The 15286-nt window shown below is 44.3% G+C and overlaps 1 protein-coding gene across 1 annotated transcript in view; it reads left to right on the top strand.

Moving 5' to 3' along the window:
- The first annotated feature begins 2405 nt into the window (after nucleotides 1-2405).
- UBE2B (ubiquitin conjugating enzyme E2 B) overlaps nucleotides 2406-15286 on the top strand; it is a 36325-nt gene continuing 23444 nt past the window's right edge. Inside the window, exons 1-2 of the mRNA XM_075856335.1 lie at nucleotides 2406-2586; nucleotides 14551-14631. Of these exons, the coding sequence (XP_075712450.1) occupies nucleotides 2543-2586; nucleotides 14551-14631 (125 nt within the window). The 5' untranslated portion in view covers nucleotides 2406-2542. The remainder of the gene's footprint in view (nucleotides 2587-14550; nucleotides 14632-15286) is intronic.

The raw sequence follows: 15286 nt of genomic DNA, 5'->3' as shown, positions 1-15286 counted from the left end.
GGGGTGTCCGTGATTTTACTGGAAAGAATAGCACAGTATGCTGCACTATTGTTTCCAGTAATTACTGCCATATCTGCGACGGTGGCCCTAACGGAGCATCCATCGCAGATGTAAACTAGGCCTAGCAATGGTCCATCACTGAAGCGCTTAGTAGGAGTGCAGTGTTGTGATCAGAATTTACACAACGCAAAACCATTACAACAGGGTGGCTCTTCTTACTAAAGGTAAGTTCTGATCCTGCTCCTCTCTAGCCCTCCAACTCTACCAACACCCTTAATTCCCAACTTCCAATCCCTGTCCCAATCTCTTTCCCGTCATTCTGCCACTTTACACCTTCTACAGGTGCCCGCATCCCAGGCTTCCCGGGAAGTTTGGCTGACTATTTTGTGCCTATCCTCCTTCTCCAAAACTCCCCTACCCTCCTGCCTCCCAACAGTCCAGGATTCAGCGGGACAGTCCCGAATTCCGGGCGGTGTTCCACTGTCCCGGGCAGGCACCGGTATGTCCCGATTTCAACTGTTTCTGCGTCCCCAGGACGCAGATACAGTTGAATCCAGTGCTGAGGTAGGGAACCATCAGCTCCCTGCTCCAGCATTCAACTATGGTGTCCTGGGCCAGAGCAGCGCAAGGTCTCTGGCCGGGGACTCCTGTCTTGGGTAAGTTCTTGATGTCACTGTCCATATATGGACAGTGACGTCAGTGGCTCCTCCATGAGTGGAATCCATGGCCAGAGCGTTGCCGACGCTCTGGCTGGGGATTCCAACATCTTACAGCTCCTAACATCACTATCCATATATGGACAGTGACTTCAGTGGTACCTCCTGGAGCGGAATCCTCGGCTAGAGCGTTGCCGACGCCCTGGCTGGGGATTTAGTTCCTGGAGAAGCTACTGGACTGGACTGGTCATATATAGACCGTGACATCAGGGGCTATCCCTGAAGCGGAATCCCCGGCCAGTGTATTGCTGATGCTCTGGCCGGGGATTCTGCTCCTTGAGAAGCCCTCCCGTCACTATCCATATATGAACAGTGACGTCAGGGGCTGCTCCTGGAGTGGAATCCCCGGCCAGAGCGCTGCCGATGCTCTGGCTGGGGATTCTGCTCCTAGAGAGGGCCCCAGTGGAGATATCTACAGGCAGGGTGGAGCTATCTTCAAGGGGGATAGCACTATCTACACTGTGGCACTATGTGGGTATGTGGGCACTGGAACCATCTATGGGCATGGGCACTATCTACAGGGCATTGCAGCACTATGGGGCATTATACTATATGGGGGCATCTGTGTGGGCATTATACCGTATGGAGGCAGCTATGGGGGCATCATGCTGTATGGGGACAGCTATGGGGGCATCATGCTGTATGGGGACAGCTATGGGGCATTATACTGTATGGGGGCATCAGTGTGGGCATTATACTGTATGGGGGCACCTGTGTTGGCATTATACTGTATGGGTGCATCTATGGGGCATTATACCATATGGGGGCATTATACTTTGCGGGGGCAGCTATTTGGCATTAAACTGTGTGTGGGGCAGCTATTTGGCATTATATTGTGTGGGCGGGGGCAGCTATAATGGCATTATACTGTGTGGGGCTTCTATGGGGGCACCCCAAAAACATACCTATAGAGAATTCAGATTGTGAGCCACAATGGGGCTATATAAGTAACAGAATTTATAATTATACTGTGGAGAGGCACTATGGGAGCATGATACTGTGTGGCCTGACCAGAGTGTGTATGGGCAGGATTGGAGGCGTGGCTTAAGAGGTAAAAAATTGCTGCGCCCCATCGGTTGTCCCTCTGATTCTTGAAAGTTGGGATGTATGGCTAACCTTACTACCCATGCTAGAGATGCCAGGTCCCCCTTTATGGCTCCTTGGACTGATTCCCACATTCCTCATCACCAACAAAAAGTCTAAGCCCTAGCCTCATGGCACAATACCCTTAGACTCTCATGCTTATGTGTGTTTACACCCGGAATAAAATAAAGTGTGCAACATTAATACGAATAATCTCACTGACCGGGACATTAACCACTTCCTTATTGTAGCTTCAGCTATTTTTGTTATGACCCTATTTTTGCCGTCAGATACACATTCAGTGACATGCAATGTACATGGCGCATCACGGGTCACATGATCTGACGTAACCTTTCTCCAGGAACTTTTTGGTTGTCACTCTTGGAATGTTCCATGTGCTGTAACAGGGGGGTGCGCGGCAGTAACATACGATTGGACCCCAAGGTATTAAAAACTTCCACCTTTAGGACGCACGTATTACATAATTAAATGTTATGTTTTCAGCATTTAATCAGCGTTTTGCCCAGTCGAGTAAGAACTATAAGAACTCTGAACACCCCCTCTGTTTTAGAACGAGTGGTGCGGTCCGTAGAACGTTCTGTTCTGCCCTTTTTGGGGCGCAGTGAGACGTCACCGGAGCTTGTTTGTACCAGGGCTGCAGAGAGAGCAGCGGCGGTGGCCGGGCCTGGGCTCCCGACACCCGCTCTCCCTCTTCTGTTCCTCCGTCCGCCTTAGCGAAGGCCATGTCAACCCCGGCCAGGAGGAGGCTTATGAGGGACTTCAAGAGGTGAGTAGGGCATACCGTGCCTCCACCCACTCTGGACCCTCCAGCTTTCACTCTGCTGTGCCCCTGGGCTCGAGGGTGGGGAGCTACAATAAATTCCCTAGTGGCTGATCACGTATGGGCATACATTAGGCTGCATCTGCCACCTGGCAGTATCCAGTAGTGAGGTGCAGTTACTGATGAAGTCCTGCTGGGGGCTGCCCGTATGTAACATGTGGAGTACTAGAGGAAAGGCAAATTTATAGGGAGAGTGAGACCCCCCTTTCCAAGTAGAATTTTATATAAACCCATAATAAAGAGTATGGAGAATTCCTATTGTTGTCCAGTAACAATCTGTGCCCACTTTGCCCCTAGTTTTTAACTTGTGCAGTGTTCACCAACCTGTGGCTCACCAGCTTTTGCAAGACTACAGCTTCCAATATGGCCTTACTGCTAGAGGGTGTCTAGTTATGCTGGGAGTTGTAGTTTTGCTGTAGTGGAGAGCCACAGCTTGGATTGGAGACCACCGCTGCTGAACCCCACATATAAAACACCTTTGTATCGGCTCCTTTATTAAAATGGCGCACATTGATTGCATTATACAGTTGTGTATGTATAACTACATGATGTATTCCTGAAGATCAGGCTTTATTTATGGCATGTAGCTATATCAATAGATATTGGGAATCCCATTATATATAATGATTGCGAAATAGAAAATAATCTCCATTGTAATCTGGAAAAGAGCCACGTATTCTGTCTGCTGTGGTTCGTGATAAATGCCTCCGGCTTCATGAAATCTGAGGCATATGGTTGTACAGTAAACCCCATAGACTTGTATGGGTGCCCTATTAGGCAGATGGCAGATTTGAAGAATATATTCCTTCCATTGTTCCATACATGTAAATTGGGTTTGTAAAAATACATGCAGCAGAAACAACCCCATTCAGACGTATGGAACGGTCACAGAAAAACCTGCCACGTGTGAACATACCATTACAGCTCTGTACAACTCGTGTGCGCAATAATTTTTCTCAAAACCCGTGAACTCTAAGGCCTTGTTCACACAGTGCAGATTTTGCATTCATTTTTTAAGGCAAATCCAGAAATGCATCCAGGAGAGGAGACACTTAAAGGCTATGTAAACCTTTTGAAAGTAAATTTATTTATTTTTTTAAATAAAAAAAATGATCAGCCAGTGTGTTTTGTGTAACTTTCACATTTTTTTATTTAAAAATTATTTTTACTTTTTGAGATACAGCTGCTTTGTATTCTCTATACGGAGCAGCTGAATCCTGTACCCGTCAGGTCTGTGGGGCTGACGGGTTCAGTGTCAGCAGGTCATGCGGGATCCACCTGTTATCCATCACATGGAAGTTCATAACTTCGATAAATTAGATGTGATTGATTGCAGGTGGATCCGTATCAGACACGCAGGACCCGCTGATGCTGAACCTGTCAGTTCCGCGGACCTGACTGATACAGGTTTCAGCGCCAGATACAGCTGTTCTGTATCCTGTATACAGAAAAACTATCTGAAAAAGTAAAAATAATTATTAATAAAAACTAATTTGAAAGTCGCACAAAACACACTGACCTTTTTATTAAAACCATTCACTTTCAAAGGTTTACCTAGCCTTTAATCTCTTAACGCCGAAGAGACCCTAGTTCGCGCAGGAGGACGGATATATCCGTCCTGTGATGGCGCGGGTACTGACACTGTACCCACGCGATCAGCGGCAGGAGCACGGCTGCTATACACAGCCTGGCTGCTGCTGCAACTGCCGGAATCGAAGCGCGCTCCGATTCCGTCAGTTTAACCGATTAAATGCCACTGTCAATAGTGACCGCGACATCTAATGTGTTTGACAGAGGGAGGGAGCTCCCTCTATCACCCCATCGGCGCCCCCGAAAAGAAATCGCGGGTCGCCGTCGGGTTTCCATGGCAGCCGGGGGTCTAACAAAGACTCCCAGGTCTGTCTTCCGCAACTGCCTGTTAGGCGATGCCGGAGGCATGACCTAACAGGTTGCCTGTCAGTTTTACACTGACAGGCAATAATGCTCTGGTATACTAAGTATACCAGAGCATTATATATGCCATCAGCAAATCGCATAGTGAGGTCCCCTGGTGGGACTAAAAAAAAAAATTTAAATCAGTTAAATAAAGTTTGTGAAAAAAAATAAAATAGTCAAAATCAAATAAAACGACTTTTTTTGCCCAAAAAGTGGTTTTATTCAGTAAAAGTGTCAAAACAAATCACACATACACATATATGGTATCCCCGCGATCATAACAACTTGAACAAATGAACACATTAAACCACCGGATGAACGGTGTCCAAAAAAACCGCAAAAAACGGCAAAATTCTCTTTTCTCCCATTCCCCCCATAAAAAAATTAAATAAAAGTTACTCTATAAGTCCTATGTACCCCAAAATAGTACTAATAAAAACGACACATTGGCCCGCAAAAATCAAGCCGACATACGGCCACATTGACGGAAAAATAAAAAAATTACGTCTCTTGGAATGCGGCGATGCAAAAAGTAATTTTTTTTCTAAAAGGCTGTTTATTGTGCAAACGCAGGAAAACATATAAAACCTTTACATATTTGGTATCCCCATAATCGTGCCGACCCATAGAATAAAGGTAACATGTTATTTACGCTGCATAGTAAACGGCGTAAACTTATAACTTGAAAATTAATGCTGAAATAGATGCTTATTATCAATTCTCTCCTAAAATAAAGTTAATAAAAGTTAATCAATATGTTATAAGCATCTAAAAATGGTACAATTACAAAATACAACTCGTCCCACAAAAAACAAGCCCTTATACGGCGATGTCGACGGAATAAAAACAAAGTTACGACTCTTGGAATGCGACCCTGAAAAAACAAAAAATAATCCTTGGTCATTAACGTGCAAAATGGCCCGGTCATTAAGGGGTTAAAGTCTGTTCCCTCACACAGGATGAGGGCTTATTTACACGAACGTGATATACGTCCGTGCAACGCGCGTGATTTTCACGCGCGTCGCACGGACCTATGTTAGTCTATGGGGCCGTGCAGACAGTCCGTGATTTTTGCGCAGCGTGAGTCCGCTGCGAAAAACTCACAACGTCCTATATTTGTGCGTTGTTCGCGCATCACGCACTCATTGAAGTCAATGGGTGCGTGAAAATCACGCATGCCACACGGAAGCAGTTCCGTGGGATGCGCGTGATTCACGCAACAGCTGTCAAACTATGAATGAAAACAGAAAAGCACCACGTGCTTTTCTGTTTACAAACATCCAAACGGAGTGTCATAATGATGGCGGCTGCGCAAAAATCACGCAGCCGCGCATCATACGGGGATGACACACGGAGCTGTTAAGTGCCTTTTGCGCACGCAAAAACGCACACGCTCGTGTAAATAAGGCCTGACCGAAAGAAAGCAGCAGAATCTTAAAAAAAAACAAACCAAAAAAAACCACCTGCAGATCATCGAGGCCTCATCTCATGCACACGTCAGTATTCTGGGCAGTATTTTGCTTCAGTATTTGGAAGCCAAAACCAGGAGTGGAACATAAATAGAGAGAACCTATAATGGAAAGATCTGCACCTCTTCCGTGTTTTGGCTTCCAAATACTGATCAGGATACGGACGTGTTCATGAGGCCTCAGTCACAGAAATCTGCAGCAAATAGCGCGGTTTTTGCTGCGCCTTTTACTGTGGTTTTAGTGTCCTTGATTATAGCAAACTTTTTGTGAACCTATGGATTTACCTCGGTTTTTAACTGCGTTTCTGCTGTACAAACCGCAACAAAACATCTATTGCAGAATTTGTGCTCCGATTGAAGTCTGAGCCAAACACTCAGCATCTCCGTGCGGAACCCGCAGCATAAATTGACACGCTGTGGAATTGAAAGTCACACCGCAGAACACTTTCCACACGACTTTCTGTAGTTTTTTTTTTGTTTTTTTCCGCGGTGTGGACATGAGATTTTCCTAATCTTATTCACTTTGCTGCTACTGTAAATGCTTTGAAATTTCCCCCAGAATTCCGTTGCGGAAACTCTGCAGTGTTTACGCTACGTGGGAACCCGGCCTTATGCCTTCCTTTTACAGTTAGGTCCAGAATTATTTGACACAATCTTCATGATTTGGGCTCTGCTGCCACCACATTGGATTTGAAATGAAACAACTGAGATGCAATTGCAGTGTAATTCAAAGGATTGAACAAAAATATCCTGTGAAACGTTTAGGAATTGCAGCCATTTTTCTAGTCTCCTCATTTCAGGACAAATTAACATTACCATAAATAAAATGTTTTTGTTTTTTTAATACTTGGTATAGCATCCTTTGCAGGCAATGACTGCCTGAAGTCTGGCTTTACTGCAGCGGTCTTCAGTTGTTGCTTGTTTGTCTTTCTGCCGTAAGTTTCGTCTTACGCAAGTGAAATGCAGCTTGATCGGGTTGAGATCTGGTGATTGACTTGGCCATTGCAGAATATTCCACTTCTTTGCCTTAAACTCCTGGGTTGCTTTCGCAGTATGTTTTGGGTCATTGTCCATCTGTACTGTGAAGTGACATCCGATCAACCTTGCTGCATTTGGTTGAATCTGAGCAAAAAGTAAATCCCTGAACACCTCAGAATTCATCCGGCTGCTTCTATCTTCAGCCACATCATCAATAAACACTAGTGACCCAGTTCCTTTGGCAGCCATGCATGCCCATGCCATCACACTGCCCCCACCATGTTTTACAGAGGATATTGTGTGCTTTGGATCATGAGCCGTTCCAAGCCTTCTCCATACTTTCTTTCTTCCATCATTCTGGTACAGGTTGATCTTAGTTTCATCTGTCCAAAGAATGCTGTTCCAGAACAGAGCTGGCTTCTTTACATGTTGTTTGGCAAAGTCTAATCTGGCTTTTCTATTTTTGAGGCTGATTAATGGTTTGCACCTTGTGGTGAACCCCCTGTATTTGATCTCATGAAGTCTTCTCTTTATGGTAGACTTAGATACTGATACACCTACTTCCAGGAGAGTGTTCTTCACTTGGGTAGATGTTGTGAAGGGGTTTTTCTTCACCATGGAAAGGATTCTGCGATCATCCACCACTGTTGTCTTCTGTGGACGTCCAGGCCTTTTGGAGTTCGAGATCACCAGTGCGCTCTTTTCCTTCAAGAATGTACCAATCTGTTGATTCGGCCACTCTTAACATTTGTGTTATCTCTCTGATGGATTTTTTCATTTTTTTCAGCCTAACGATCGTCTGTTTCACTTGCATTGAGAGCTCCTTTGACCTCATGTTGTGGGTTCACAGCAACAGCTTCCAAATGCAAATGCCACATTTCAACTCCAGACCTTTTACCTGCTTAATTGATGATGGCTTAATGGGGGAATAGCCCATGCAGCCCATTAAATAGCTTTTGAGATAATTGTCCAAATATCTTTGGTCCCTTGAAAAAGAGGCAGCTACATATTAAAGAGATGTAATTCCTAAACCCTTCCTCAAATTAGGATGTGAACACCCTCAAATTAAAGCTGAATCTGCCCTTTAAGCCCATATTGATTATATAACTGTATATTCAATATGTTTTGGTAAACAGCTAAAATGCCAAAACTTGTCACTGTCCAAATAATTCTTGACCTAACTGTATATATGTCTTCTGTTTTGGTTCCGTTCCTGGTTCATGCCAAAATTGCATCAAATTGCACTGTGTGAACAAGGCCTTAGGCTTCATGCACACGGCCGTGCCCGTAATCACGGCCCACGATTGCGGGCATGGCCGGCCGCTGACACCCGCTGGCCGCATTTTCGTGCCGTGCTCCCATACAAAGTCAAAGTCCCGTAAAATCAGAAAAGTAGGATATGCTCCATATTACCCGACACGGTTCTACGGCACTAATAGCGCTACGGAAAGGTGTCCGTGACCAATAGAACCGGGTGGGTCCATAATTGCGGACCGTATTGCGGTACACAATTGTTTTTTTTACGGTCGTGTGCATGGGGCGATAGACAGGGTTCGTGTGTTTCGGGAAAAATTATTCAGATTTTTCAAACTTCTATTCACTTCTAATGTAAAATTTTCATAACCTGTCCTTCCTATTTTAATTGAACAGGGCAATTGATCTGTGTCTGGGGGACTTTCTTCCACAGATGTCTGTGCCACCTGAACATTTTTCAGTTCTTTTGCTCCCTGTAGCTGATCTAAGCTAATGTTAGATTGACAACTGTTTGCAGAAGTTTCTGACTGCTTTTTCAATCCATCACCAATTGACCTAAATGATGAAAGAAAATCATGACACAACCTGCTTTAAAATAAAAATCAACATTACTAAAAAAAAATTGCATCAGTCCCAAAGAAATGAACAGAATCTGTCAACTGAACCATCATGATCCTTTCCTTACTGCAAATAAAACCTCTGAATTTGCCTTCTTTTTATAATCTAAAAATATTTCCTCCACCTGGAGCAGTGACCCACATGAATATGCCCTAAGTCTAGTAGAGTGAAAACTGTATAAAACAATCCAGTGCTATACAATGCTCTTAGGTTCTATTCTCACCTGCGTCTCAGTTGCAGATTCCATTGCTTTTTTTGCGTTCAGCGATATTCTTCCTTTCAAAAGGATGGACACTACGATGGGACCAGATGGACATTATCGATCATAGGACTGATCCTGCACGGCTTCCTTGTTTGCATTATAAACCTAAACCAAAACACTGATGTGAACAGAGCCTAAAAACGCAGATGAGCAAATGAAAAAAAGGCCTTGTGAATAAACAGCCTGCTGAAAACTATGGGTTAAGGGTGACCCAAACTCATGAGTCAACAAAAAAATTTGGATCTGTGATCTGTATTTCTGAGAAAACTGGTGAAAGACCAGCATACCTTTGGTGATAATGTGCTGATATATTGAACAATCACATAGCTATACTATAGTGTTAAAGGGAACCTGTCATGGAGGTACACGCTGCAATAATAAGCTGGGACTCCTGCTAAGAAGAGTGGCCTTTGTCTACAGCTTTACTCTGGGTGCACACATAACTTGGTGAAACTTTGTTAGACGGAGACCGGCGAAGGACATGGGACAACAGTAGGATTTCCAGATGGGGGCCAAAACTGGATATTCATTGGGGAACATCTGCAAGAAATCAGTTCATTCCATGGCAAGAGTTAACATGCTGCGGATTAAAAAAAATCTGCGTTGCAGGTAGCTTTCTGCACAGAAAATTTCCACAGCATGTGGATGACATTTGTTAAAATCTCATCCACTTGCCCTCTACTTTATTCTGGCAAGGGTTTTCTATCCGCAAATCTGGACAAAAAATCTGCAGCATTTTGGTCAATTTACATTTTGAAATGTATGCCCCAGACATGCGCATCTCTACGCCTTTTAGGCTAGGTTCCCTTGGGTCAGATACGCTGTGTAAATGTACGCAGCGTATCTGACCTAGAGCCCGCAGGGAATTCCTCCAGAAAAAAAAACACACTAAATCGTAATGCAGATTTTTGGTTGGAATCTCCGCTGCGGAAAGCAGTGCTTGAAGGGAAAAAGAAAAGCTTCATTCTTACCTCCGGCCCTTGTTATAGCGACATGTCGCTCTAATCTTCATGCATGTGACTGCTGCAGGAGAACTGCGGCAACACGTCATACAAGGAGGGGGGCTTCACTCAGAACAGAGGAACGCGTCGCTGTGACAATGTTCGGGGTAAGTATTCGCTTTTTTCAATGGGGGAAAACACACAACACGAGCAATGTTTCCGCAGCATAAATTGTCCTTGAGATGTTCTTTCGTAAAATAAGGACCCAAAAGCCGCCATAATGCTCTAATGGCCACTGACGCCTGCAAAGGCATTTTTCTGCTCTAAAATCAGCCTGATGTGTATTTCCACGCATTAGCCTGTATGCTGAGCTAAAATAGTTGAGGAGCGCCATGGCACTATCCTTGTTTTTTTTTGCCAGTGAAAAATCTTTACTCACAGTTGCTTTCCATAGACTGCACGTAGACAAGTAGCTGGTTGGCTGCTGTGCAGGAAGGAACGTTGCTCCTGAAATACAGACCTTGCCCCAGGTAGCGTGACTTGTCAGATCTCACAGTGCTGAAGTGAATAGTAGAAGGCTGTAAGGCCTCATGCACACGCCCGTGCCCATAATCGCGGCCCGCAATGCCGCCGTGGGCCGTATTTTTGTGCTGTGCTCTCATACAAGCTACTGGAGCACGCCCCGTAAAAGTAGGACCTGCTCCATAATTGCCGGCACGCTTCTACGGCACGTACACTTATCCGTAGTGGTACGGAAAGGTGTCCGCAGCCAATAGAACTGGGCGGGTCCGTAACTACGGAGATTTTTTACGGTCGCGTGCATGGGGCCTAATACGCTTGCAGTGGCAGTTCAGTGTCGGCGAAATCCAGTGTGAGCAGTTAAAGGGGTCTTCCGAGTTGAAACTTGTATGTGTTAATGCTTTTAACTTGTCAATGTAAATACATTTGTAATGTACTTAGTTTCAAAATTGGCCCCGTTTCCCGATGCTGCCGTGGGGCACGTGTCTGGTGACATCCCACTCAGCCCACTGTGTTTATCATAAATTTTCTTCCTGGTATACGTCACTAGTGACAGTCCTGTATGGGCTGTTCTGTTATACAGCGAGTAACGTGAATACTGGCTGTATAAAATGCATGTGCGGTCCCTGTTGTTCTCTCAAGAACAGCAGGGACCGCACATGCGTGTTACTGACTGTATAACAGAACAGCCCATAAACGGCATGTCACTAGTGACATGTCTTATACCAGGAAGAAAATTGATGATACACAGCGGGCTGAGAGGGATGTCACCAGTCACGTGCCCCACTGCAGCATCGGGAAACGGGGCCAATTTTGAAACTAAGTACATTACAAATGTATTTACATTCACAAGTTAAAAGCATTAACACATAAAAGTTTTTAACTCGGAAAACCCCTTCAAAGAGATGAAGGGGAAGCAGTGCTCCTACAAGTGCTGTGGCCTCTTCAAAACAGCTGATCGACTCTGACCGATCAGATATTGATGGCCTCTCCTGAGGATAGGCCATCAATTTATAGACAACCATTTTAACTGGAAATCATTCACTTTCTTTATAACTAAACAGACAAGCGACATCATAAGAGCAAGCAGTGGAGAATGTCAGGGATATGGGGGATCTTCCAATCTGGTGATCTGGCTGTAGGTGTCAATGGACCCAGTGTGCTGCAATCCATCAGCAGGAGGTCAGAGGTTGTCATAGTCTCGTGGGGGGGGGGGGGTTGTGATGTGCAGCGTCTGACCTCTTGGCTGAGTGACACTATCAATTGGAATTTTATTGTCTTAAGATAAACCCATATGTAATACTCTAGTACAGTATATACCCAAATGTACACACGCACAGAAAAAAAAATGGCGACCGCACTCTGTGAACACCAATGTCGCCTAAACCGCTAAATATAAATAAATTAGCATTACTGCTAAATCTACTTTCAATAGGGAGGTTCTTAGTGCACATTTTGATTAAATTGTGTTTGCCCACCTGCCACAACAAGGCGACCTCTATGAGGTGGGAACCTATGCTGCACATACACCCAGAACTGGGACTAAACCTACATATTCTTGGGGATGGTAGGAACCAGCATTAAACTAATTGAACTGGATTCTGCACCTTCACCGCCTGCCGTCAAGTCAGTGGGCAGTCGGGAAGGGGCTAACATGATTCTTGTGCAAGAATAAAAAAAAAAAAGAAGATTTTTACAGCCCTCCTGACAGTCAGGAGTAGGGATGCACGATTCTTCGAAACTTCAATACTGTTTCGATGCCGTGCACCCTCAAATGGTTCGATATTGTTTCATGTATTTCGATACTAAGCTGTGCCGCCGCACAGCTTAGCATTGTAACACGTGAATGTATGAGAGCGGGGCTGCGGCTGTGTGATACAGCCATTGCCCTGCTCCGGAGTCCTGACGAGTGCCCGCGGTCAGCATGAGGTGATGCGACCAGCGCCGCACTGAAGACAGGACATGGCGGTCGCACTGAAAAACACCCCCATGTTCCGTCTTCAGTGCCTGCGCTCATTAGTGCAGCGTCGGCTGCATCATCTCGTGCTGACCGCGTGCACACTTAGGGTATGTTCACATGACCTATTTTCAGACGTAATTCAGGCGTTTTATGCCTCGCATTACGCCTGAAAAGACAGCTCCAATATGTCTGCAAACATCTGCCCATTGCTTGCAATGGGTCTTACGATGTTCTGTTTAGACGAGGTGTAATTTTACGTGTCGCTGTCAAAAGACGGCGCGTAAAATTATGCCCGCATCAAAGAAGTGCAGGACACTTCTTGGGACGTTTTTGGAGCCGTTTTTCATTGACTCCAATGAAAAACCGCTCCAATTACATCTGTGAAAAACGCGAGTACATGCAAAAACTTATTTGGTGTTTTGCGTGTGAACATACCCTAATCAGGAGTGGGGCAATTGCTCTATAACACCGCCGTGGCCCTGCTCTAACGGTGGAGATTAGAAAAACCTCTGACCGCCGCCGCCGCCGTTCCCCTGAATGCTGCAATCAAAGCGGACTGTGGTATTCAAGGGGAAAATGAGAAGGGGGATGCCCCTTGGATTGCGTCACGGAATCCCTGGGAGACAATTGAGGGACATACCATATATGGGCAGACAGCCGGGGGTCCATTGAAGAACTCCAGGGCTGTCTGACCATAATTCCTGTTGTTGGGACATACTCGGGTATGTGCTAACAACTGCCCGTGTACTATCCGTACACAGGCTAATGTACTGGCATATAGATATATGCCAGTACATTAAAGTTTAAAAATAAAAAAGTAAAAGCATGAAGTAATGTTAAAAAATAATATATATATATATATATATATATATATATACATACATACACACAGTCCACTTGTAGATGAACACAGCACTCCATACAACTATATATTAGGCCATGTGCACGTTATCAGAGGATGAATCCGTTCCCCAATTGAAATGCATAAAAACCATAGGACGAAATAACGGCACCAGGACTTCCAGATAGATGAAAAAGGGTGGATTTATTCACCTCAAGTGAGCAGCGACGTTTCGGTTCGTCACAGAACCTTTCTCACAGCTTGAGAATATATTGTATTACACACATTTTTTGCACCATTTATGATGTGTAAGCTATAAAAACAAATTAGATAAACTTTTCTCTTTCACTTATTAATGTAAGGCACGAGGTGTGATGAATTTAACCTCCATGTGCCTCACATTAAGTTAACCACATCATGTACCTTACACATTAACCCAATGTTGTCCATTATGGTTGAGAAACATGATGGGGTTAATTACTATTAATGTGAAGCGCATTCAAAATTCATCACACCTCATGCCTCACGTCAGAAAATGGAAGAACTTATTATTATTTTTTTTTATTACTGTTGGCAAAATATCGTTTCGGTATCGAAAATCGCAATACTACACAGTGTCGGTATCGAATTTCCAAATTCTGGTATTGTGATAACCCTAGTCAGGAGTAAAATCGGGTGCATCAGCTTGGCTTGAGGTTATGTACCTAGTTTGACTCCTCATGGTCAGTAGCGCTGTAAAAATCTTCCCTTTTTTGCACAAGAATTCTATTCATTTAGCAGTGGTGTCGCTGAAACACTATCCAGTTTGGAAGAAACTGTACACTGACCATAACTATATGCCTTTTCCAGAGTTGTGCCTGCCGTAGAGCAACTTATTCAGATCAGCACAAGTGGCATTACCGCACCATGTGCCGCCGCTTCTCTTTTTTCCCTCTAGCTGCAGTAACTATTAAGCTGGGTATGTTCATTTGCACTACTTGGGTTCTCTTCCACAACTTGTATAGCCCACTGGATGTCACTTGAAGGTTTTTATTCAAGTGAGGGGTGTGCAGAGCCATATACTTTATATACATGAATGTCTAGATGACCTAAACTGAGAATACCAAACAATTTCTCTTGTTACATTCTTAACAGGCTACAAGAAGATCCGCCTGTTGGAGTCAGTGGTGCGCCGTCTGAGAACAATATTATGGCCTGGAATGCCGTTATATTTGGGTAACTACTACTGCAGAAATAATCTAGATTTCTATAGTTTGCGTTAGACATCAGGCTGTGTCAACGTCGTCTTGATATTGAGCCCCATTCTGAATGTTTGCGTTCTTCACAATAGTGACTCTGATCTCCTACTACTTGTTAACCTACTGAATGTACATTAGAAATAAGTACTGGACAGACTAAAGGGAATATGACTTCCGAATCTGACTACACAGGGTTTATCTGTAACCATGGAAATACATAGTTCTGCATAGGAGTTGTAGACACAAAAGGTAGAATATTGCGCCGGAAATGTACGGCACTGGAATGGTGCGGGCACGTGAGCTGTGCCTGCTCCATCCACTGCAGGTGTCGGTTATGTATTACAGCTGACACACTACTGCAACGGCTGGGATTGGAGATGATCCTGATCCCTGCCATTAAACCCCTCAGATGCCTCGGTTATTAGTGACCGTGTCTAAATGGTTAGACAGATGGAAGGGGCTACCTCTATGGCCACAAAAGTATTGCAGTTAATTATGTAAGCGATGTCCAAGTTTCCTATTGGGACTAAAATAAAACACAAGTTAAATTAAATATTTAGAGAAAAAAAGCAAAAACCTTTTTTTCCTCTTACAAAATGCTTTATTATAGAAAAAAAAATTATATATCACAC

This window comes from Rhinoderma darwinii, chromosome 3 (genome assembly GCF_050947455.1).
Source record: "Rhinoderma darwinii isolate aRhiDar2 chromosome 3, aRhiDar2.hap1, whole genome shotgun sequence".
NCBI lineage: Eukaryota > Metazoa > Chordata > Amphibia > Anura > Rhinodermatidae > Rhinoderma > Rhinoderma darwinii.
The sequence above is the reverse complement of the archived record's forward strand: the minus strand, read 5'-3'. Positions and strand labels throughout refer to the sequence as shown.